General features: G+C 41.3%; 2 protein-coding genes across 2 annotated transcripts in view; one reads left to right on the forward strand and one right to left on the reverse strand.

Annotated features, from left to right (window-relative positions):
- Positions 1–23,941, forward strand: part of Stx6 (syntaxin 6) — a 64,313-nt gene that overhangs the window by 33,105 nt on the left and 7,267 nt on the right. Inside the window, exons 4-7 of the mRNA XM_004658736.2 lie at positions 3,420–3,482; positions 7,285–7,410; positions 8,445–8,551; positions 16,695–16,789. Coding sequence (XP_004658793.1) covers positions 3,420–3,482; positions 7,285–7,410; positions 8,445–8,551; positions 16,695–16,789 — 391 coding nt within the window. The remainder of the gene's footprint in view (positions 1–3,419; positions 3,483–7,284; positions 7,411–8,444; positions 8,552–16,694; positions 16,790–23,941) is intronic.
- The window catches only part of Kiaa1614 (KIAA1614 ortholog), a 54,347-nt gene continuing 53,488 nt past the window's right edge, over positions 23,083–23,941 (reverse strand). The window contains exon 11 of the mRNA XM_045137859.1: positions 23,083–23,174. Within this exon, the coding sequence (XP_044993794.1) occupies positions 23,158–23,174 (17 nt within the window). The 3' untranslated portion in view covers positions 23,083–23,157. The remainder of the gene's footprint in view (positions 23,175–23,941) is intronic.

Here is a 23,941-nt window from a genome sequence, read left to right on the forward strand (position 1 = left end):
TCTTAATACTTTCACCAACTCTTAAGTTTTAATATTTTTCGTCTTTCCTCATCTAATCAGAAAATATCTTAGTTGCACTTCGATTGTTGGTGAATTAATGCATCTTTCCATGCTTGATCATTGGTGTGTCATCTTGTTTTTTGAACTCTCTTCATGAGTGTAGTGTGTAGGACAGAATGCTACAATTGTATAGGTTTACTGTAGGCAGACCTTCTTTCCTAGATATGGAGCTTGTTTCTATTTTTTTAACGCTTATTCTCATGTGTGCACATGCATGTTTGTGTGTGCAGGTGTGTATGTGCAAGTGTGCATGCACATGTGTGCCCTTGTATGTAGAGGCCACAGAACTTCGGGTTGTTCTGGTCCTTCCACCTTTACTGAGGCAGGTTCTTTCACTGGCCTGCAGCTCACCTCACTAGGCTAGACTGGCTGATGAGCAAGCCTGGAATCTCTGTCTGTGCTTCCCCAGTGCTGTTTTTTGTGTTTTTTTTTAAATTTTTATTAGCATTTTCCATGATTATAAAAAAATATCCCATGGTAATTCCCTCCCTCCCCCCCCACACACTTTCCCTTTGAAATTCCATTCTCCATCATATTACCTCACCATCACAATCATTGTACTTACATATGTACAATATCAACCTATTAAGTACCCTCCTCCCTTCCTTTCTCTTCCCTTTATGTCTCCTTTTTACCTTACTGGCCTCTGCTACTAAGTATTTTCATTCTAACGCAGAAGTCCAATCATCTGTAGCTAGGATCCACATATGAGAGAGAACATGTGGCGCTTGGCTTTCTGGGCCTGGGTTACCTCACTTAGTATAATGCTTTCCAGGTCCATCCATTTTTATGCAAATTTCATAACTTCATTTTTCTTTACCACTGAGTAGAACTCCATTGTATAAATGTGCCACATCTTCATTATCCACTCATCAGTTGAGGGACATCTAGGCTGGTTCCATTTCCCAGCTATTATAAATTGAGCAGCAATAAACATGATTGAGCACATACTTCTAAGGAAATGAGATGAGTCCTTTGGATATATGCCTAGGAGTGCTATAGCTGGGTCATATGGTAGATCAATCTTTACTGTTTTAGGAACCTCCACACTGATTTCCACAATGGCTGGACCAGATTGCATTCCCACCAGCAGTGTAGAAGAGGTAGGTCCTGGGGATCTATCTCAGGTCTTCATCTTGCAAGTCAAACATCTTGAGCTATCTCTACCCCCTCTATTTTTCTTTTACATTATCAGTAACACAGCAGAATGCCATGTGCCCATCTGTATGGGTATATATTTTCTATTATTTCTTTAAAACAGCTATTAGTGGGATTAAAGGGTCATAACAGTGGATGTTACAAATAAAATTTATTTTCAAAGAGTTGGTCTTCTTGCCATCCATCCATTGTATGGAAGTAGTGTCGCTTCTTAATTCCCCTCAGTGGCCAGAGTGGAATGTCAGGTATCCTGCTCCATTGCTATTTCAGCAGGTGGGTTGCTTTTGGTTTTTAAGCCAGAATTTCTTACTGATCCTGAAGCTTACTTTTTTTTTTTTTTTTTTTGCCTGTGAGCTCCAGCAATTTTCAGTTCTCTTCTCTCCAGTGGGACTGGGGTTACACATCCATGTGGCCACACTGAGCTGTTTTTGTGAATCTTGGGGATCAAACTTGAGCAGTTTCTCAGGCCTCAGGATGTCGTGCTTGATGAGGACGTGCTCATAACCACTGAGCTCTCTCTAGCCCTGGCATTTTTGTTCAAAGAAAGACTATTATGAAATACATTTTTAAAGTATGAGTTATTCCTACTTGTGAACATTTCACATATTGCTTTCTAAGTTGTTAATGTATCTTTTAAATAAATGTAATTGTTAGATTGAATGAAAGTATCTTAAACTCTAATTCAGTTAATAAATACAAAGGGAATCCTGCAGTCCATGATATATACTGTCGTAACCACCTTGCTTTGTAGTTTCTGGAATTTGTGTATACCAAAGGTTCTCAAGTTTCAGTCTTAATACTTAGCAGAGGGACCTGTTAAAGTGTGCCATAAAGAGTCTAACATGGTGGATTGGGCTGGGGCCAGAGAACTGCATTTTTAATAGCCCTGTGGCTATCTGAATCAGGTCAGTCAGCATGTGAACCCCAAGGGAATGCTTCTAAACCATCCACTGTGCTGTGTGCTTTTCACATTAGACATCACTAAGTACTTGCTGAGTGAATGACTAAGTGCCTCAAAAGCTGAGACAAAGTGCTTAGGAATTTTAAAGCCATGACACTATTCTACCTAGCACTCATGGGAATGAATCTAAAAGGAAGTTTCTAAAAGTTGAAAGCCTTAACATTTGCATCTATAAAAATAGACCTGTTTTCCAACATAAAATTACAAAGTATCTTGACAGTCTTGATTTTAAATAAAAAAGAAAATTGTATTTTAGTCATAATACTTTAGATCATTTTATATTGCTTAGTGTTGGTTAAACGACAAGCAAAATGGTTCATATTTAATAAGGTATTTTGTTTCAAATTAAGTACCATATCAGTTAATTTTTTTCTTACAAGATTTTAAAACAATTTTTGTTTGTGTGCATATGTGTGGTTGTACCTGTGTGCACATGCATGTGGAGGCCAGCAGTTAACATGGAGTGTCTTCTGTTGCTTTCCACCTTATTGAGACAGAGTCTCTCAGTGAACCCAGAACTCAGTGATTAAATTTCTCAAGCTAAGTCAGCTCACCAAAGGCCCTGCTTGTCTCTACCTCCTGAGTGCTTGAATGACAGGAGTATGCCACCGCACCCAACATTGTGTGGGTGCTGGGATCTGAGTCAAGTCCTCATGCTTGTAGGGCAAGTGTTTTAATGGCAGAAACTTGTTTCCAGCCCTCCATACAAGATTAATTTTGATGACACTAGACATTCACCAATGTTAGAAATCATCTGTACTTTGTGCGAATGCAACTCAGAAGTAAGTGAATATGAAAGAGTTCTTGATACATGTATTTGTGAAACCCATGCTTTTGTGTGTTCCCTTCGGTGCCATTTACGGACTAGTATTGCAGTCTTTTGAGAGTTGGTCCCCTCAAGCTGAAAATGGAGGTAATACCAGTTTGGTTATTGGGAAAGGCCAATGAAAGCACCAATTCTGACCCAGATGCACTAAGTACCTAGTAAATGTTAGTTGCCTTCTTATTTTTATTTAAATTTAGGATAGGCTTCCTGTTTTTAAGGGGAAAAATATTTTCTATTTCCCTTATTTTTGTGACTGGAAATAAAAGTGAAAGTATGTTGTCTTCTTATTTAAAAATAAAGGAGTAAATTATGTGTATTATGTTAGTGTGTGAAATACTAGATATGCTTTTCTTAAGGGTTTTTTTTAAGGATATATTTTTCACTTGTTTTTTGCTCTGTCCTCTGTCTCATTAGGACATGAAGGATCAAATGTCAACCTCCTCTGTGCAGGCATTGGCAGAAAGGAAAAACAGACAGGTGAGGAATTTAAAAATACTGCCCGTCTTGTGATCAAGAGCAACACCTATGCTGGCTCCAGACTGATGGCGGTGGAAGGTTTTGTGAAAGTCTTGTTAGTTTCTGTACTGTTACTGGTTGCTCTAACAAGTGCCTGAGATAATCAGCTACTAGGGACAAGCTTATTTTGGCTCACAGTTGGAGGGCTCCATACAGGTTGGTTAGCCCAGTGTTGGCTGTGGGCCAAGGCAGCACATCATGGCAGCAGCACAAAGCCATTCACCTCAGGGCCGGTTCACAGAACTCTCATGACTCCCCGCTTCTTAAACATTTTCCTATCTCCAAATAGTGCCATATTGTGGGGACCAAATGTCTACCACATGGGCCTTTGGCAGACCCTTAACCTAACCACTCCCTCCCCTTCCTCCTTCCTATCTGGACTCCACAGCACCTTCTGCTCACCCTCATTGGAACACTCACCACCTTGTGTGTACCAGGTGTCAAATGACTGTGCTTTTTGTCTTTCCTTTGCTAGACCCCTTTAGGATGGAGAGGGAGTGTGACATGATATCTCTCTCTCTCTCAGTTTCTAGTAGTTACTACCTTGCCTGCACTTAGAATTACCAGACATAGAATGATTGAATTCTGATACCCAGATGTGATAGGGCATGCCCTTACTCTCACTACTCCAGAGGCCGAGGTAGGAAGGTTGCTGCAAGTTCAAACCAGCCTAGATTACATACAGACAATTTGATGTAGGCATTTGAGGAACCTTAACATATTTCAAATTGAATCTCATTTTAAGTTTTTCTTGTTGATTTTCTTTGGGGGGGGGTATGTTTTGGTTGTTTTGAGATAGGATCTTATGTAGCTCTGGTTAACCTTGAACTTACTAGGTAGCGTAGGCTGGCCTAAACTTAGAATCTTCCTTCCTTAGCCTCTTAAGTGTTGTAATTTCAGACATAAGTCACCATGCCCAGCTGTTTAACATATTTTAATAAATAGGCTCACTTTTGTTATGAAAGAAGCTTCTTTATAATACAATCCCTAAAAAGGGTCCAACCATCCATCACCTAGCACTTAGAGTTGAGTTTAATTTAGATTTGGTTCAGATTCTCTTGGTGGCATAGAATGGACCCTGTCAGTTGCTAAACTTTTAGATGATTTTAAAAATATTTTATTTACTTGACATAGAGAGAGGAGAGAATGGGCATGACACGGCCTCCAGTCACTACAAATGACTTCCAGGTGCATGTGCTGCATTGTGCATCTGGCTTTTATGGGTCCTGGGGAATTGAACCTGGGTCCTTTGGCTTTGTAGGCAAGCACCTTAACCACTAAGCAGTCTTTCCAGACCCTGTTAGATGATTTTTATTAACAACTGTTTTTTCTTATTCTGTGGATACATGTTTTACTAAGGAACAAGAAAGATGTGATAGATGAGTGGGGCGTGGTGGTGCACACCTTTAACCCCAGGCCTTGGGAGGCAGAGGTAGAAGGATTGCCATGAGTTCGAGACACCCTGAAACTACATAGTGAGGAAATTCCAGGTTAGCCAGGGCCAGAGTGAGACCCTACCTTGCAAAACCTAAAAGGAAAAAAAAATGTGATAGAATATTATAAAACTTCAAAATGCCACCCATCTTGCCTTTCCTAGTTTTTAACCCTACATTTTATTTTTTGAGTATTTTTTTCATGTTTGCTTGGTTTTGTTTGTTTTCTGTTTTGTTGTTGGTATTGCATATCTTATGGGTCTTTTTTGAACAATATAGCAAGGAAAAACCATGAGCTAGCCCATTCTATATGTCTCTATCCCTTCAAAGACGATAGTGATTGACTACAGTGGCTGCTTTTCAACTCCCTTGTTTGCATGTGCACACATAGGAAGTTAAATGACTACACCTGAACTAGGTGTGCCAGCAAGGGGGGACACTTGTCCTTTGTTACTCCTAAAGTGCATATTCCATGTATTTTAGGTAGTGTAATTGAGGTAGCCAAAGTGATGCATTCATTGCCTATTCAATATGACTTGGAGGCTTGTTTTAGGCCGCAAGTGAAATGTCAGAGATTCAGATTCTCAGTGCAGGGCAGGGTTCTCCAAACACTCAAGTGGGTAGAGTCAGCCTTAGAGCCAAGTATCAGGTGCTATGTTCCTTTCTTTCTCATCAGCACTGCCTCTGTGAATGCTTGGGGCCCCTGTCATCTTTCCCATTACAATAAACTCCTAGGAGTCAAGCTAAGCTACAGTAGAATCTAGACTTATGTTCTGTCCCCAGCTAATGTTGATCCTGGTGATAGAGATGCATATAAGTCTATCACGGGGCTCCATTCTCTGTCAGTAGCCTGATGATACATTGTACCCTTTATTTGATTCTGAAAACAATGTTACAAGGCTTTAGTGTCTTCCATGGAGGTCCTAAGAGGGTTTTTTGTTTGTTTGTTTGTTTCATTCTTTCTTTTTGTTTTTGCAGGGGTAGGGTCTCACTTTAGCTCAGGCTGACCTGGAATTCACTTTGTAGTCACATCAAGGTGGCCTCAAACTCTCTGTGATCCTCCTAATTCTGCCTCCCAAGTTCTGGGATTAAAGGCATGTGCCACCATGCCTGGCTGTCCTGAGAGTTTTGAATCAGCATGAATGAGACCTTTTCAATCTTGACAGGCATCAGGACCATACCACTCACAACAGGCCTGTGTCTGCTGTATCATATGATCATGTAAGTCCTTATAGCTGCCTCCACTGGGCTGATGCTCTGGCCCCTAATAGCTCTCATAAGAGGAGCTTCCGAGAACTGAGCTGAGTGTCTTAGGAACTCTTCAAATAAATTGATTCTCAGTGTCCCAGGTCTGTCCACACCTAGCTCCTTGAAGTCTGGTCTAGATGGAATTCACATCTGAGAGTAATTTCATTGTCACTGGAATAGGGCTGTTGGAGGGACTTTCAGTGAACCAAGTAGCTAGTCAGGCTTTGAATACTGCCAGTGCCAGGAATTTAAACGACGACGACGACGACGACAAACCCACATGAAATCCTGGTACCTTGTAAAGTTTGGGCAGCTATATAGGCAAAAAGCATTAACTGCCAGCAACTTCTGGATCTTGGTGCAGGGCTGCCATGAGCAGTGACCTGGCCAAATCAGAAAAGCGGGGGCCCTCTCCAAACCAGCTATAAACGATGAGCTCTTACATTCCTGCCTGGTCTCTTACATAAAGAAGACATTCCCAAATGTCATTTGTGCATCATACTTGGGAGCTTCTCACCTGGCCTCTGGAAGTAATGGAGAACTTGATGTCAGGGTCAGTGCAAGCCCAGTTGTCAAGGTTGGGCTTCTTGTGGTCATAGCATCCTGGGCAAGTAATCGCCATTACCTTCCAGAGTGCTAGTAATGTTCAGTCCACTGAAAGGTGGTGGGTGAGTGGTGGTAGGGTTTATTCCAACATTCACTTGAACATATGTGGATAGCTCTGTGCCTCCTGAATATGAGAGGCTGTAATTTACCTTGTTATCATTCTGAGGCTTCCTGTGTTCTGCTCCCCTACCCCAAAACCTCAAACCAGCAACAGACTGCAGATCTGTAGAACAGGTTTTCCTGGACCCCATGGGTGAGCTTTCATGGGTCCTCAGAAGAGCTACTCTAAGAGACAGAGTGCTTTAAGTTGGTATTCCTCAGATGGTTCTGCACCAGCATCAAACAGTACTGCCACATCAGAGCCTGGCCAGGTGTTAGGAGAAACATGTTCTTTTTCTGTCACCCTGATTCGTTTAACTTGTTCAGAGATCGTTCCTATCTGTTTCTCCTGACTCTGGTCATCCCTGTTCTCACAGGCGCTGCTAGGGGACAGTAGCAGCCAGAACTGGAACACCGGAACAACCAGTCAGTATGGGCACCTTGATCGAGATCTGCAGTTAGCCAATTCTCATTTCATCGAGGAGCAGCAGGCACAGCAGCAGGTACCTGTGAATCGCCAGCCAGGGATGGGAGGTGACAGGCAGGTTGCCCATCTGTTCCTCTGCTGGCCATGGGTGTGTTACGTAAATGACTAGCAGGTTAGACTAGATGCTGGACTGTGTCGAATGTATAATGATTGCAAATGTGAAGATTGTCAAACCTTGATAGAGCATAGCATTCAAAAGAATTACACTTGATTTAATTTATTTGAGGAAAGGGGTTGTTAGGTAACCTAGGCTAGACTTGCACACATGGTGATCCTATCTCAGCCTCCTGCATTACCATGCCTAACTTGTGTCATTGCTCTTAAGCTGTAGCTTGAGGATTTGCAAGTCAGCTGCCCAATGAAACTTTAGTTCTTAAATACCGTGTTTTTGTATGTGTAGGTTGTATTCTTTTGTTCTGTTTCCAGTAGCATGTCTGCTTAACTATGTGCTCATGATGCAATAACCAATCAGAAGTTTTTAATAGAGAGGGAAGGAGGGCAGTACAATGAGAAATACTTTCTTCTCAGCCAGTATTGCCCTGAGGTAACTCACTGTCATAGGGCCTTCTCTAGGTTGTTCCTGAGAAGGAAGAAGAAGAGTCTGCCTGTGTTCAGTTTTCCCGTATCCACAGATTAGCCAGGCTCTTCTGCATCAAAGCCCAGGCAGCATGCTGTGGACTGAGACCTTGACCTTGGCAGTGGGCTTCATCTTCCTAAACGCCCCCATGGCGTAGCAGTAATCTGCATGTGTGCTTTTGGCCATTGTCTGTTCCCTTATTGGACATCAGCCACACAGAGTACATCTCTTGGTGATTTCAAGCCCTGCTGACTGTTCACAAGTTGGATCAGCAGGAGGTATCAGTGGCTTGACAATCCAGCCTTTTGAGCAGTGTGTTCTCAGAGGCGACGGTCTGGTCCTTTGATTTCTGGGCTTTGCTTCTGAATGTGAATTGTCCCAAGCTGGCAAAGAAACTAGCAGCTGCTCGAATGCTGGGCTTGGAACCAGGTAAGATAGATTTTAATTGCTTATTTCCGTGTCTCTGGCACCAGTTGATCGTGGAACAGCAGGATGAGCAGTTGGAGCTGGTCTCTGGCAGCATTGGGGTGCTGAAGAACATGTCCCAGCGCATTGGAGGGGAGCTGGAGGAGCAGGCAGTGTGAGTAGTGAGATGCCCTTTCTGCAGTGGAGTGAGGGGTAAAGTCATCCCATGAGATGAAACCCCTAAAAGCCCTGGCAGTTCCATAGCTGGTAAAGCAAAAAGATTTTTTATTTGTAGCTGTAATTTTTGTTATATAGACCACCCCTCCTAAGTAAATCTTACCATATTTAGGGAAAGTTATTACTTTCAAACATCTTATAGGACAGATACAAGTTTCCCTGAGCAGGTACTTGAGGTATATTACGAATAGAGATGTGAAGCAGATAGGGCTATACAACCTCTGGAGATTTACTCTGGCATGGCATGTACATACATGTACACATGGTATGTGTATGGTATATGCATGCATATATGCAAATGCATGTACCCTGTTAACAAGTCATGTAGTAAACATAAATATTTAGAGGGCAACTTGGTGTGCATAATGTATTCATTTAGCCAAACAGCAGTACTACTAAACCCTACCCCTCAGCCCCAGGGCTGGCCTAGTCTTAGGCTTTGGACTAGGTTTTCAGTATCAGATGTGAATTCAGTCCTGCAGAACAGGTCTCAAAACCAGTCAGACAACAGTTGTGGTTTCCCCCATAGCAGACATTGTACCAGTTGGCACATTTTGCCTGACTAGCCAGCTGTGTAGCTTGCAGGGTCCATTGTTGCAAAATAGCATTCTATTTTTTTGAAACAGCGAGTGAGAGAGAGAGAGAGATTGAGAGGAGAGATAAGAGAATTGGTAGGCCTCAGCCACTGCAATCGCACACCAGGCACATGTGCGACCTTGTGCTTGCTTCACCTTTGTGCATCTGGCTAACATGGGATTTAGAGAGTCAAACATGGGTCCTTAGGCCTCACAGGCAAGCTCCTTAACCCCTAAATCACCTCTACTGCTCTACTTTTTAAAAATTTATCTATTGTGTGTGTGAGTGCATGTGCCATGGTTCACATGTGAAAGTCAGTAGAAGACAACTTTGAGGTGTCTGTGTTCCACCTTCTTTGAGACAGGTTATCTTGCCACAGCAAATAAACTGCCAGACTGCAGATGATTGTCAGACTAGCTGACCTATGAGCTTCAGATTCTCCGGGCTCCACCTCCATTGTTGTAGACACAGTGGGATTACAGATACATGCACCACTTCCATCTGGCTTTATGTGGGTACTGGAGAGTTGAACCCTAGGCCAGCAAATTTTTCAAGCAAGCACCTTTAACCACTGAGCCATCTCCTCAGTCCCCAAACAACATTCTTTTGTTGTTGTTGTTTTTTGTTGTTGTTGTTTTTTCAAGGCAGGGCCTTGCTCTAGCCCAGGCTGACCTGAATTCACTATGTAGTTTCAGGGTAACCTCTAACTCAGAGCATTTCTCCTACCTCTGCCTCCCAACTGCTGGGATAAAAGGTGGTCACCACCATACCTGGCTTGCTTATCTTTTTTTTTCCTCCCAAAATAGCATTCTTAAGTGCTACCACACAGTGCTATTTTACTCTGTCCCCCACCAGCCCCAAGAACAAAAGTGTGTCAGGATATTTTAGAAACTCTGTATCCCAGTCTTAATGTTCACTTGTATACATTCATTATAAATTTTTACTGAGAAGCTGTTGTGTACCAGGCCATCCAGGATACCCACAGATTCACAGGCTTGAACCAATTAGACCCCATCTGTGCTGTTCATAGAGCTTTCTACTTCCAATATACAGCAGATACCATGAGTAATTGCTTAATTTCCTGGGCAATTGCTCAGGAAGTCCTTCCCCAGTCCTATATTGTTCCTCCTATTTTTTATTCCAGTACTTGAAGAGTTTCAGTCTTACATTGAGGTCTGTAATACATCTGGAGTTGATTTTTATGCATAGTGAGAGGAGTGAGTCTTATTTCATTTTTCTGCATGTGGTTATCCAATTTGTCCAGCACCATTTGTTAAAGATGCTATCTTTTCTCCAGTGTGTGTTATTGGCATATTTGTCAAAGATCAAGTAGCTATAGTTATTTGACCTAAGGGCCAGGTCTTCATTTATGTCCCATTGATCTATATGTCTGTTTTTATGCCAGTACCATGTTGTTTTTGTTATTAATGGCCTTGTAGTATAGCTTTAGATCAGGTACGGTGATGTCTCCAGAGGTGTTTCTTTAGCTGAGGATATGTCTGGATATCCGAGACCTGCTGCCATTCCATATGAATTTTGAGATCATTTTTTTCTATCTCTGTGAAGAATGATGCTGGAATTTTTAGTGGTATTGCATTAAATCTGTATATTGCTTTTGGTAGAATTGCCATTTTCACAATATTAATTCTACCAATTCAAGAGCATGGGAGGTCTTTCCGTCTTCTCGTGTCCTCCTCAATTTCTTTCTTGAATGTTTTTAACTTTTCATTATATATGTCTTTCACATCCTTGTTTAGTGTTAATCCAACATATATGATTTTTTTGTAGCTATTTAAAATGGGACAGTCTTGCTAATTTCCTTCTCTGTATATTTGTCCTTTGCATTTAGAAAGGCTACTGATTTTTGTGTGTTGATTTTGTAACCTGCCATTTTATTGATGGAATTATCACCTTTAGAAGTTTTGAGGTGGAGACTTTTAGGTCACTTATGTGTAGGATCATGTCATCTGCAAATAGGGCTAATTTGGCTTCTTCCTCTCCAGTTGGTATCCTTTTCTTTATTTCTCCTGTCTTATTGCTTGGGCTAGTACTTCTAGTACTATGTTGAAGAGCAGTAGTGAAAGTGGGCACTCCTGTTTTGTTCTGGATCTCAATGTGATCTCTTTGAGTCTTTCCCCACTAAGAATTATTTGTGTTTTAGGAGCTTTATATATAGCCTTTATTGTGTTGAGGTATAAACCCTCCATGCCTATGCTCTCCAGCATTTTGATTATGAAGTGGTATTGTATTTTTCAAAGGCCTTCTCTGCATCTATTGTGGTTTTTGTGATTAAGTGTATTTATGTATTGTATTATGTTGACCAATTTCCGACTGTTGAACCATCAATAGGATAAATCCTGCTTGATCAAGGTGGATAATGCTTTTGATGTGTTGTTGAATCTGGTTTGTGAGGATTTTGTTCAGGACCTTTGCATCTAAATTTATCAGGGGTATAGGCCTGTAGTTCTCTTGTTGTACCTATGTCTGGTTTTGGTATTAGGGTGATGCTAGCTTCATAAAAGGAGTTGGGGTGCATTCCTTGTTTCTGATTATGTGAAACACTTTGAGAAAAATTGTTTTAAATCTTGATAGATGTGATAGGTTTGTTTAGGACATTAATCTGCTCTGAATTTAATTTGGTAGATGGAATGTATCTAGGAATTCATTAATTTCTTCCACATTATCCAGTTTTGTAGAGTAGAGGTTTTTGAAGTATATCCTGAGAAGTCTCCCAATTTCATTGATGTCTGTTATGACTGTTCCCTTTTCATTTCTGATTTTGTTAATTTGAGACTTCTATTTTTTTATTATTTGATCAAATTGGCCAAAGGTTTATCAATTGTGATTTTCTTTTCTTTTTCCCCAAAGAACCAACTCTTCTTTTCATCAATTTTCTTAGTTTCCTGTTCATTAAATTTCTGCTCTGATCTTGATTATTTCTTTCCATCTGGATTCTTCTTGGTTTACCAGTGCTTTTAGACAGATAGCTAGGTTATTAATTTGGGATCTCTCCATTTTTCTTACAAAGACAGTTAGCCCAATGAATCTTCCCCTTAGGGTTGCCTTCATTGTGTCTCATAAGTAATTATCATTTAATTCTAAAAATTTTACAGGTTCTTTTTTTATGTTTTCCACAACCCATTCATTGTTTAAAAGTGTGTTGTTTAGTCTCCAGGATTTGGTGGAATTCCTGATATATCTCTTGTTAATTTCTAGCTTTAAAGCATTGTGATGTGATAGGATAAAGGAAGTTGCTTTATGGCCTAATGTATGATCTATATTGGAGAATGTTCAGTGGGCTGCTGAGAAGAATGTGTATTCTGTAGAGTTGGGGTAGAAAGTTCTGTAGATACACGTTAGGTCTGATTGATCTATGATGTTGAGCTCTATTTTTTTCCCTGTTGATTTTCTACTTGGATGGTTTGTCTGTTGATAATTGAGTATTAAAGTCCCCAACTATGATGGTATTGGTGTTTATTTCTGCTTTGTTGTTAAGTAGATTTGTTTTATAAACTGTGATGTACCTATTTTTGGTGCATATAGATTGATGATTGTGATAACTTCATGTTGGGTCATTCCTTTGATGAGTAAGAAGTGGCCTTCTTTGTCCTTTTGATTATTTTTGGTTTGAAGTCTATTTTGTCAGATATTAATATGGCAACACCTGCTTGTTTCTTTTTTTTTTTTTTTTTTTTTTTTTTTTTTGGTTTTTCAAGGTAGGGTCTCACTCTGGCTCAGGCTGACCTGGAATTCACTATGTAGTCTCAGGGTGGCCTCGAACTCTCGGAGATCCTCCTACCTCTGCCTCCTGAGTGCTGGGATTAAAGGTGTGCACCACCACGCCTGGCTCACCTGCTTGTTTCTTATTTGCATTTTCTTGGAATATCATTTTCCATCCTTTTACCCTGAGGAGGTATCTTATCTTTAATGGTGAGGTGGGCTTCTTGAAGATAGAGATAGAAGGGTCCAGTTTTAAGAGCTACCCTGTTAACATGTTTCTTTTGATGAGTGAGTTAACACTTTTAATATATATGGTTATAACTGTAAGGTTCGATTTAATCCCTACCATGATGGGGTGCTTTATGAGGTTTGGTACTTTCTTAAACTTTGTAATTTTTTTGAGCCTGGTCTATTTTGGTTATTGTGAACTTTTTTGTTGGCTATTGAAATTATTCTGTGTGGAGTATTCCATAAGTATTCTCTGTAGATTTGGTTTTTTGATCATATAATCATAGAGTTGACTTTTTTCATGGAAAGTTTTCCTTTCACTATCTATTCTGAGGAATACTTTCTGACCTGAGTATAGTAGTTAGGGTTGGAAACCATAGTTTTGTAGGTTTTGAAGTGCTCTGTTCCAGGCCCTTCTGGCTTTCAGGGTTTCCATTGAGAAATCTGAGGTAATTCTGATAGGATTGCCTTAGTATGAAATGAATTGTTTCACTTTTGCTGCTTTTAGCACTCTTTGTTTTCATTATTTAGAGTTTTAACTATGATGTGCTTTGGAGAATTTCTTCTTTGGTCATGTCTCTGATGTTCTATGAGCTTCTTGTATCTGGATGGGCTTCTCTTTAACAAGATTGGGAAATTTTTCTTCAATAATTTTGTTGAATATGTTTTCTTTGCCTCTGTCCTGGATTCCTTCCCCTTCTGGTATACCCATGACTGGATATTTGATTGTTTTTAGGTATCCCACAGTTCCCTCATATTCTGTCTGCATGATTTTTTGAAATTAGCAAATATTTTGGACTTCTGATCAATTTCTTCTGTCTTGCCTTCTAGCTCTGAGGTTCTGTCCTCCATATGAGTAACTGACTCTGTTAGTGAGTGAGGGTTAAGCTCTGTTTAATTTTTGTTTTCTGGTATGTTTTTCTGCATCATGACCATCTCTTTTTTTGAGGTACAATTTCAAGCTATGGTCTGATTTTCTTGTTGCTTCCTAGAATTCATTCTTGTACATGATCATATCTCCATTAAGCTTAATCAGCTTGTTATTCAGATCCTCTATTTGTTGACTCACCTTCAATTCACTTATCTCTTTTTTGAGACCCTCTGGTTTTCTTCAGTTAAGTTAAGCTTCATGAAAAAAGCTGTGTGCTCTGAGATATTCTGCTCAATTTCATTGATGTGATTGTTGGTTTTTGATGATTTGCTTCCAGTTCAGCAATTCATTTGGTCAGATTCACATAGCTTGTTTTGTTTTCATTTTGGGATTCAGTTTCTGTTTTCTCTCTTTTCATTGGATGTTTCCATTGTGGGACTAGGCATCTTTGGTGGAGAGCTCTCAGCTTTCTGACTTTGTGTGTGTGTGTGTGTGTGTGTGTGTGTGTGTGTGTGTGTGTGTGTTTATGTTGTGGTATGCCCACCTGGGGGTAAAAATCTTATTTTATTAAGAAGAAGCAAGTATTTGTCCTTTTAGGATCTTCAGTGAGTATTCTGTTTTAAATTTGAACTGGATTGGAATAGGAAGGGGTTATAACTGCAGAAGCGCACATTGGGGAGGTTGCCAGGTTATCTGGGGAACTGGGAGGTGGGGAACAAACTGGGAGCTCTGGCCTACTCATTTGTTGTGCATACCCTCCAACGCAGGGGATCCGGAAGTTGGGGACCCAGGGGTTAGTCAATCAGGAAGCCAGGATCAAAAGGCCTGCTTCCACAGCACGCGTGCAGGGTCCAGGCCACCGCACACCAGCAGCAGGAGTACTGGTGCCAGGAAACAGGGAGGTGGGGGAACGAACCCAGAACTCTGGTCTACCCACTCTGCATGTACACCTTCTGATACAGGGGAACCCTAATAATCTTTACATTACATGTCAAACAGTATTTTGCGTATCTTAGACTAAACAAAATAGATTATTAAAAACTAATTTCACCTTTGTTTTCAAAGACCAGCTGCTAGAAAATGGCATGTGTGACTTGCATTGTCTTTCTATTGGGCAGTGTTGAGTTAGAAAAGGGCTGGAAGCTTGGTCAGTGGGTGTCCTTGGCTAAAGGCTCAATGACATGCCTGTTTTGTCTTCAATAAGAAATGCCCCATCCATCACACAAAAGTAGCTGTTGTTTTTGTGTGATTGGCCTGGAGAGGCCTGCCAGCTTCAAGGCCCAAGTGCTGCCAGAGTCCAAGATAAGATAAAAATGTCGTGGTGGCGAAGGCCTTTAATCCCAGCACTCAGGAGGCAGAGGTAGGAGGGTTGCGTGCATTTGAGGCCACCCTGAGACTACATAATTAATTCCAGGTCAGCCTGGACTAGAGTAAGATCCTACATCAAAAAACCAAAAAAAAAAAAAAGATAAAAATGTATTAATTCCAGCCAGGCGTGGTAGTGCACACCTTTAATCCCAGCACTTGGGAGGCAGAGGTAGGAGGATTGCTATGAGTTTGAGGCCACCTTGAGACTACATAGTGAATTCTAGGTCAGCCTGAGCAAGAGTGAGAACCTACCTCGAAAAACCAAAGACAATTTACTTAGTTGTCAGGGTCAAGTTTAATAGTTGGCCTAAGTAGAAGTTGATAGCCCCAAATCCTGCAAGACTGTCATGTGTCCTTTGTGGGTACGTACCCAGACCAGTAGTATCTAGCTGCTATGACATGGTTGAGTCAGTAAGGCCTTTGTAGGAAGATTCTGGTACTAATTGGTATGTTAACTTTAGCCTCAAAATAAGTTGGGAGTATACAGTAACTTACAAAGTAAACACTGCTGAAATGCAAGTGCAGTGTTCAGTAGTTTCTTTCCCAGATTCATGTTAGACAGCAAACAGTGGAAGTCTCCTGTGCTGGTTCTCAGTTTTGAGGAGACACTGCTCCCATGGGTAGAGATGGTGTGCATGCGCACTGTGTGCCATCAGGATGTCATAGTCAGGCCTTCAGCTTAAAGCACAGAATGCTCTAGAAGATAATGTGTGTGATTGAAGTACATTCCTAAATGTTTATGGACACAGGTGCTTTTTTGTATTACATGGTTCTCATAAGCCCCTCTTGATGAGTTGGGCTGGTAGGATCATCTTGTTGAACAGGTGAGAAAACAGTCCCAAAGAGTTATAGATGCCTTGTCTGACATAGTAAGTAGCCAAGTCCAGCTCTCCAACAGCACTGCCATGAGTGAAAGCATTTCATAATCAGTGCCACACTGCTTTGTCTACAATTTTCAAATATGGAAAGCTCTGAAACCCAAGTTTGTTAATCTGCAACAAGCTCATGTTACAGAAGAACCTCCCCTGAACTAATAGCAGCTGGGCTGCTTGCTCATAGATTCCTCTGTCAATGTAAATGTTATTTGGATAGAGGGATTGCTCCAGACCCTGCTAGGGTGTTGACTAATCTATAGTACATGTTCTTATCTTTGTAAAACATTTTGGATTTCTAAAATCAAAAACAAGCGTAATCCCAAGGATCTGGGGTAATAGAGAAGTTCCCAAATCCTAGTGTCTCCCTTTTTGCACATGCTGAGGGAGTGGCCTGTTGCCTTACCAAGGCTCTGCTCAACACTTGCCTTCTTCTGTTCCTCTAGCATGCTGGATGATTTCTCACATGAGTTGGAGAGTACTCAGTCTCGCCTGGACAATGTAATGAAGAAACTTGCAAAAGTGTCTCACATGACCAGTGGTATGTATGTTTAACTTTGGGAACTTGTACTTCATTCTGGAATTCTATCTATGGTTCCCTCACAGATGGGTTTGTGAGGACCCCTTACGTGTAGCCTATTTTAGTTCATTTAGAATCAGAAAATGAAAGACACATGTATAGAAGCCTTAGCTTGAGAGAAGGGCCTTGTACCTCCCACCTTGTGTTTGATGAGTTTGCTCCCAGTTGAAAAACTTTTCTTTGCAATTACAAAATCATTTTTTACTTTTTTCCTATTTCCTGGCCAAATTAGAGAAGTTATTTAAAAGAGTAACTAAGATGCCAGTTGCTGTTTCTCTTGAATTTTCTTTCTTTCATTGATAGAAAAACACCTTCAGAATATGATGGCCTTGTAGATTAAACTGCTGTATTTATTTCATTAACTGTGTTCTTCATTGCTAGTAATTCTGACTGGTTTTTCTTTATTATTTCTATTTCCTTATTTATGTCTTGTATTGACCTCTTTATTTCATTAAATCGGTTTCCTGTGTCTTTGATTCCTTTGATTTCCTCTTTGATTCCTTTGATTTCCACTTTGACTTCTTTGAGCATATTTATAATCATTCTTTTGAAATCTTTCTCAGGCATTTCTTCTAAGTCATTCTCACTGGAGGTCATTTCTGATGCATTAATACTTTTTGGTGGATTTAGATTGTCTTGATTTTGGGTGTTTCTTGTGTTATAATGTACAAATTTTTACATCTTGGATTAATTTAATGCTTGATTTTCTACTTGGCTGCAGTATTATTAGATGTATCAATCAATCTGATGTTATATATCTTTAGGGTAGGAACTGAATTGCTAGGTGTGGCTCTTAAGACTCTCAAAGCATCTACAAAAATGACCCTAGATGTTGGGTTTGCCTGCTTTGAGAGTGTTCAGGTAGACTGAGTGGAACAAAATACAGGCAGATTCTAAAATTTAAGCAATGTATACATTCGATGAAAAACAGCACAGAGTATTTATGTAAGAGTAGGGATTATGACAACCAGATCCTCTAACAAAGTCTCAATCCCTTAGGGTGTGTGTTGCCCCACACCCTTAATCCTGTCAGCTAGTAGGTTAAGATTCCTGGTCTGTTGAGAGTTCCAGGTCAGCTCGTGACCAAGTGAAACTCTTCCATAATGAACAACAGAAGAGGAAATAAAGCCACTATAAATCATGAAGCGACAAATAACAAGCCCCAAGTATAGCTTATTTAATAATGGCAAATCCGACTGTCCATCAGATTTAACATATATGGATGGTGCAATTAGCACTTCTAACTGAAGCCTATATACCAGGCTTATTTGGTGGGTACTGACCTGGTGTTATCTCAGCTACCTTTTGGGATGATTTTGCTATCAGTTCTGCTGCGCTCCTGCTTGGGTCTCTCTTTGGTGTGCTGTGGGTTCAAGTAGGCTGGCTGAGTTGCTGGATTACTGGTCTGGTCGCCAGTGCTAGGATCTCCCTTCCCCAGTTCTCTGGTCCTTGCTGGCACTTGTGCTGGTGGTGGGGGAAGGGGAAGCTGTGGATATTGGCTCTAGTTCTTCCTCTGGTCCACATGATCCTCCACCTTGTGATCTGGTCCTCCAGTAGTCATTGCAGTCCTACCCTCATGTTTCTTGATTTTGTGAGGAGCTCCGGTGTGAGTGGAAAATTCCCTCACCTGGCTTTTCCTGTGGCTTAAGCCGAGCCTGGCAGCTGTGACCCCATGGACCTGGTGCCGCTGCTGCTGGAGCTGCTTCTGCCTGCCTATGTGGGCTCTGGATGCTCTGGATCTCTCCTCCTTCTCTGCTGCAGTTGGTAATTTCTTGAACACCTCACTTTTTAGTAGAAGAGTGTATTTTGCTGGGTTTTTTGTTTGTTTGTTTTGCTTTTTTGGTTTTTCTCCCCTAGGCTGCTTTGGCGTGGTTCCTACACCGCCATCTTAACCAGAAGTCTTAAACTGCTGTATTTAAATCACAGTGAAATGTACTAACAAATGTGTGCCAGGATAGGGATGGAGAAGTAGCTTTTCAGATTAGTGACTATAAGAAAATGTTTTGCAATGATTGTACTATGTGTTACTACAAACCACTTCCCCTGTCAAATAAAAATATATTTTAAGTCAAAGAAAATCCAGTATCTATCTTTTACCTGATGAAGGTGATGTGGTAGAAAGAACTGTGGTACTCCTTGGGACAAGTGGATCATAGGAGTCCCTGTCCCACATTAGAAGGCCTCACGTTTGCTGATCCCTTATTTCTGTGTTGGTTTCCCACTGTCAAGTGCATGTGACATATAAAATTAAGACACATGTGCCTGTGTACTCTTGAGCAGGTTAACTCCTAGCCGAGGATTAAAATACATGTGCCCTTGTACTCTTGAGCAGGTTAGCTCCCAGTCACGTTACAGAAAAAAATCTCTGGGGCTGAGTTTCTTATCTTTAAAATTGAGTTGAGGACTGGGGATATGGCTTAGACCACCTACCAACCTGGTTTAATTCTCCAGTGCCCATGTAAAGCCAGACACACAAAGTGGGACATATTTGGAGTTGGTATGTATCTGGAGAGGCCCTTGCATACCCATTCTCTTTGTTTTCACCCCTCTCAAATAAATAAATTTTAAAAAATAAGTTAAGGGCTGGGGAGAAGGTTAGTGATAGAATATTTGGTCCAGCATCAGCGAGGTGCTGTGTTCCATCCCAAATACCACAGAAGAGTGAGCATTAAATGAAATAAGGTTGAAGTGCTTAACAGTTTGTTAGTACTTGGTAAATATTTTAAAATGTTGCAAGGAAGGCAGAGATGGCCCAGAGGTGCAAAGGGTCCCAGTAAACCAAAAAGAGGCTTCTCTCTAGGGTTAACTACCTATATGCTTCGAGCAGGCTCTCCCTTCCCAGATGCTGGGCAGAGGTGGGAAGCAGTCCTGAGCTTAGTGCATCCTTCACCTGCTCAGGAGGATTTGTAGTCTTCTTCTGGGTCCTTCTGTTCTACATGCCTACTGAAGAAAGAAACAAAGGTTTTAGGGCCTTGAGAGGTGGCTCAGTCAGTAAGGCACTTGCATGCATTGCCTGATTGCCTGGGATGGCTTCTTCAGTGCCCACATAAAGCCAGGTGCATAGAGTGGCGTGTGTGTCTAGAGTTCATTTGCAGTAGCAAGAAGCCATGGCATGCCCATTTTCATATTCTTTCTCTGTCCCCCCTCCCTCCTCCTCCCTTTCTCTTTGCAAATAAGTAATAAGTAAATAAAAATATTTTTAAAATAAAAAGTGGGGTTTTTTTTGTTTTTGTTTTAAGCTGGTCGTGGTGGCGCACACCTTTAATTCCCAGCACTTGGGAGGCAGAGGTAGAAGGAGCTCTGAGTTCAAGGCCACCCTGAGACTACATAGTGAATTCCAGGTCAGTCTGAGCTAGAGTAAGACCCTATCTGAAAAAATAAAATAAATAACAAGTTTTTAAATGAACTATTACATAACCATCTTAACTAGCAGGCTCTCATTAGTCATGTGTTCGTTGTGAAGTCAAGTAGCTACTTCAGCCTCAGTTCTGGTGGGAGAGCAAGAGAACAAAGCCACACATCTTTGTTTGCCGGTGCCTGAAGGTGAGTGCTGCAGAGAAGTGCTGGCACTGTGCTAAGGCTTCAGTGTGCATGAGTAGCCCAGGCGTTGCTTATGCTTGATTCCACTTTGCCCAGTGCAAAAGCTTGGGAGGCTGACAGGAGCTCTAACCTACAGGTATAAACATAAATATTTAGAAGACAGTTGGACAAGCTGTCCTTTTAATAACAGCAGTGGTAAGCTCCCACTAGAGCCTATGATTGCCCCAGCTATAGGCCTTTGACCAGGTTACAATACCAGGCATGAATCTCCTCCTATGGAGAGACCCTCAAATCTAATTAGAATGTGATTGGCTAGCCCCATAGCAATCATGCTGGGCACATAAAGCCTGGTAGGTCCACTGTGAAACTTACAGGGCTCACAGCTAGGTAAAACCGTTGATGACTTTTCTCCCAGGTAGACTTAATAGCACCTTTGGGCACCATGAAAGCTATCCACTAAACAGGAAGCTTCTAGTTCAATTCCAGATTAATTTCTCTATGTTCTGCTACTTCAGTGTCCACACCTACCTTTAGAAATGACCAAGAGAAATAAACACTACTTTGGTCATTTTTCCTATCCACAGAAATAGTCTTGAGAGATACTGAGATTGTCCTCCCCCACCCGACATTCTAAGGGTTCATGTTTTCTCTTTAGTGAAGGAAAATGTTTTTATTTATTTGCAAGGAGAGGGAGGGAGCAGAGCGAGGCAAGGGATAAGAGAGAAGGAGAGATAGAATAATGGGCACTCCAGTGCTACTAGCTACAAACGAACTCCAGATGTATGCACCACTTTACATGTGGGGAGTCAAACCCAGGTTGTTCGGTTTTGCAGGCAAGTGCCTTAACTGCTGAGCAATCTCTCCAGTCCAGGAAAATACTCTGAAAGAGGAATTACCATAGGAATTTCTTTTGTTCCTCTCTGATGGAAGGGGTCTTGAGCTTGCTGAGGGCGCTGATATAAAGACCATGAACTCAGAGGCTGAGTACTGTTAAAACTTCCCATGGAGGTCCCAAAAGCCTTGTGGTACATGGCCCTTTCCATCCTTCTAGGCAGCACTGGGGAATCTTCCAGGATAATAGCTCCCTGGAATTGCCTAGTTTGTGCCTCTTAGGAGCAGCTTACCCCACTTCAAAGGGAAAGCCTACCTGGGCTGTGCTAAGTTCTGTGGTGTTTGTGCTTGATGAGAACCCTATTTAAAACAGTTGCTAAAGAGAAATGACTGAAGATAATATAGGATTTGGGCAGAGGCTAATGGAAATCCAAAGAGTGGAAATCAGGGTCAGTATTGGAGATCTGGCACTGAGAATGGTGGGTTGCAGGGAATGGGGGCAGGGCAATATGGCAGACATATATGTGAGGTGGGGAGATGAAGGGAAGCGGTTGTTTTATTTTTTTTAAATTTATTTATTTGACAGAGAGAAAGAGGGGGAGAGAGAGAGAATGGGCCCACCAGGGCTCCAGCCATTGCAAATGAACTCAGACACATGCTCCCCCTTGTGCATCTGGCTAACGTGGGTCTTGGGGAATGGAACCTGGGTCCTTCAGCTTTGCAGGCAAACACCTTAATCACTAAGCCATCCCTCCAGCCCTGATTTCTCTGGTTTTGCCCTGAAAATGTTTAAATGTTTTAATGAGAGTGATTTTAAGTTACTGAAAGAATTGTAATTTCTCTTGAGAGTATAGAAACTTCCCTTATAGCTCCTTGTTCCTGCCCCAACCATGTATTCCCTATTCACATCTGATATCACAGTGGTACTATTGTTACAGCCCATGAGCCTATATTGGCATGACCTTAGCACCCCAAAGTCAATACTTTACACTTGGGTTCACTTTTGGAATTCATTTTGTGGGTTTTGACAAAAATATGACATGCACTCACCATCATACTTGTCATACAAAATAGACCTTGTGCCTAAAAATTCTTGTTTTGATTTTTTTGTATTGGCAGTAAATATTTGTACATATTTATGAGGTAAAAAGTGATGATTTTGCCAGGTGTGGTGGCACACACCTTTAATCCCAGCACTTGGGAGGCAGAGGTAGAGGATTGCCATGAGTTTGAGGCCACCCTGAGACTACATAGTGAATTCCAGGTCAGCCTAGGCTAGAGTGAGACCCTACCTCAAAATACAAAAAAAAAAAAAAAAAGAAGTGATGGTTTTACCGGATACAGTGGCAGACGCCTCTAATCCCAGCACTCGGGAGGCAGAGGTAGGAGGATTGCAACATGGTGAATTCCAGGTCAGCCTGGACTAGACTGAAACCATGCCTCGGGGGAAAAAAAAAAGATGGTTTCTTGTTTTGACTTTCAAAATAGTGTCTTGCTATACCCCAGGGTGACCTGGAATTAACTGTGTTGTCTCAGGATGACCTAAAACTCATAGCATTCCTCCTACCTCGGCTTCCCGAATGCTGGGATTAAAGGTATGTGTCATCACACCTGGAAAAAGTGATGTTTTGATTCATGTATACACTGGGCAGTATCAAGTGAAAACAGTTAGCATATCCAACCCCTGAAAATATTGTCATTTCTCCCACACCCACTGTGACATCCTGAGTGAGCTTCTAAGGATGGAACTCACAAATGTGTTGGGGTCTTCCTTTAACCAGTTACATCTTAGGCTTGTCCACACTGAATTCCAGCTGTTTGTCGGTTTCAGTTCAGGGTTCCCTGTGTCAGCACTGGGTCCAGCGGAACTGCTGCTGGGCATGGGCTTCTGTTCCACGCTCTGCTCTGTGTTCATCTGCAGACTCTCCATTGTTAGGACAGTTCTCTGCCCTGTGGCTTCACTTCGAGGATGGATCTAAGAAGTGTTGATATTTTTTGGTTCAGATTTTTACTTGTGAGGACATAGTGGTAACTTCTATGCCAGACTGAAAACTGGGGGCCCAGCATCTTTAAAGAGATAAAAAAAAAATGCTAAACATAGTCTCCTTTGACCACTGAAATGATGGACAAGTTGAAAGTGTCATCTGTAGTGAGCCTACTCCAGCTTCCATGCCCTTTGGAAAAGGAATGGATAGACTGGGGGGTCTTAGTTCCTAAATGAGTTTCTGCCATATGTGAGTCAGACAAATTAGTCCTTCCAAATAAAAAGCTATTTGCTTTCCTTACTATCATTTAATAGCACTTCTTTTGAACACTAAAAAGTTCCAAGACTTTGATATCCACGACATTTATTAAGTACATGTTGTGTGCTTTGTGCCAGAGTTTTGCCATCTATTTATCTAGATCCAGACCATATGATATCAAAGTTATGGAGTACTAGACTCTGTAATGTATTTTAATGAATTAGTATACTTTAAAATCCAGTAAACCTTTAATAAATGAGTATACCTTTATACTAATATTGAAATTGAGTTGCCCTTTCTAGGTTCATCTGCATTTTCATAGGCTTAGTGACATCTTTACATCCTTTTTTTCCCCCCAAAGCATGGTCTCACTCTAGCCCAGACTGACTTGGAGCTCACTCTGCAGCACCAGGCTGGCTTCAATTCGAACCCAAACCCATAGTGATCTAACTCCGCCTAAGTGCTGGGATTGAAGGGATGTGCCACCATACCCTGCTAT

This window comes from Jaculus jaculus, chromosome 1 (assembly GCF_020740685.1).
Source record: "Jaculus jaculus isolate mJacJac1 chromosome 1, mJacJac1.mat.Y.cur, whole genome shotgun sequence".
NCBI lineage: Eukaryota > Metazoa > Chordata > Mammalia > Rodentia > Dipodidae > Jaculus > Jaculus jaculus.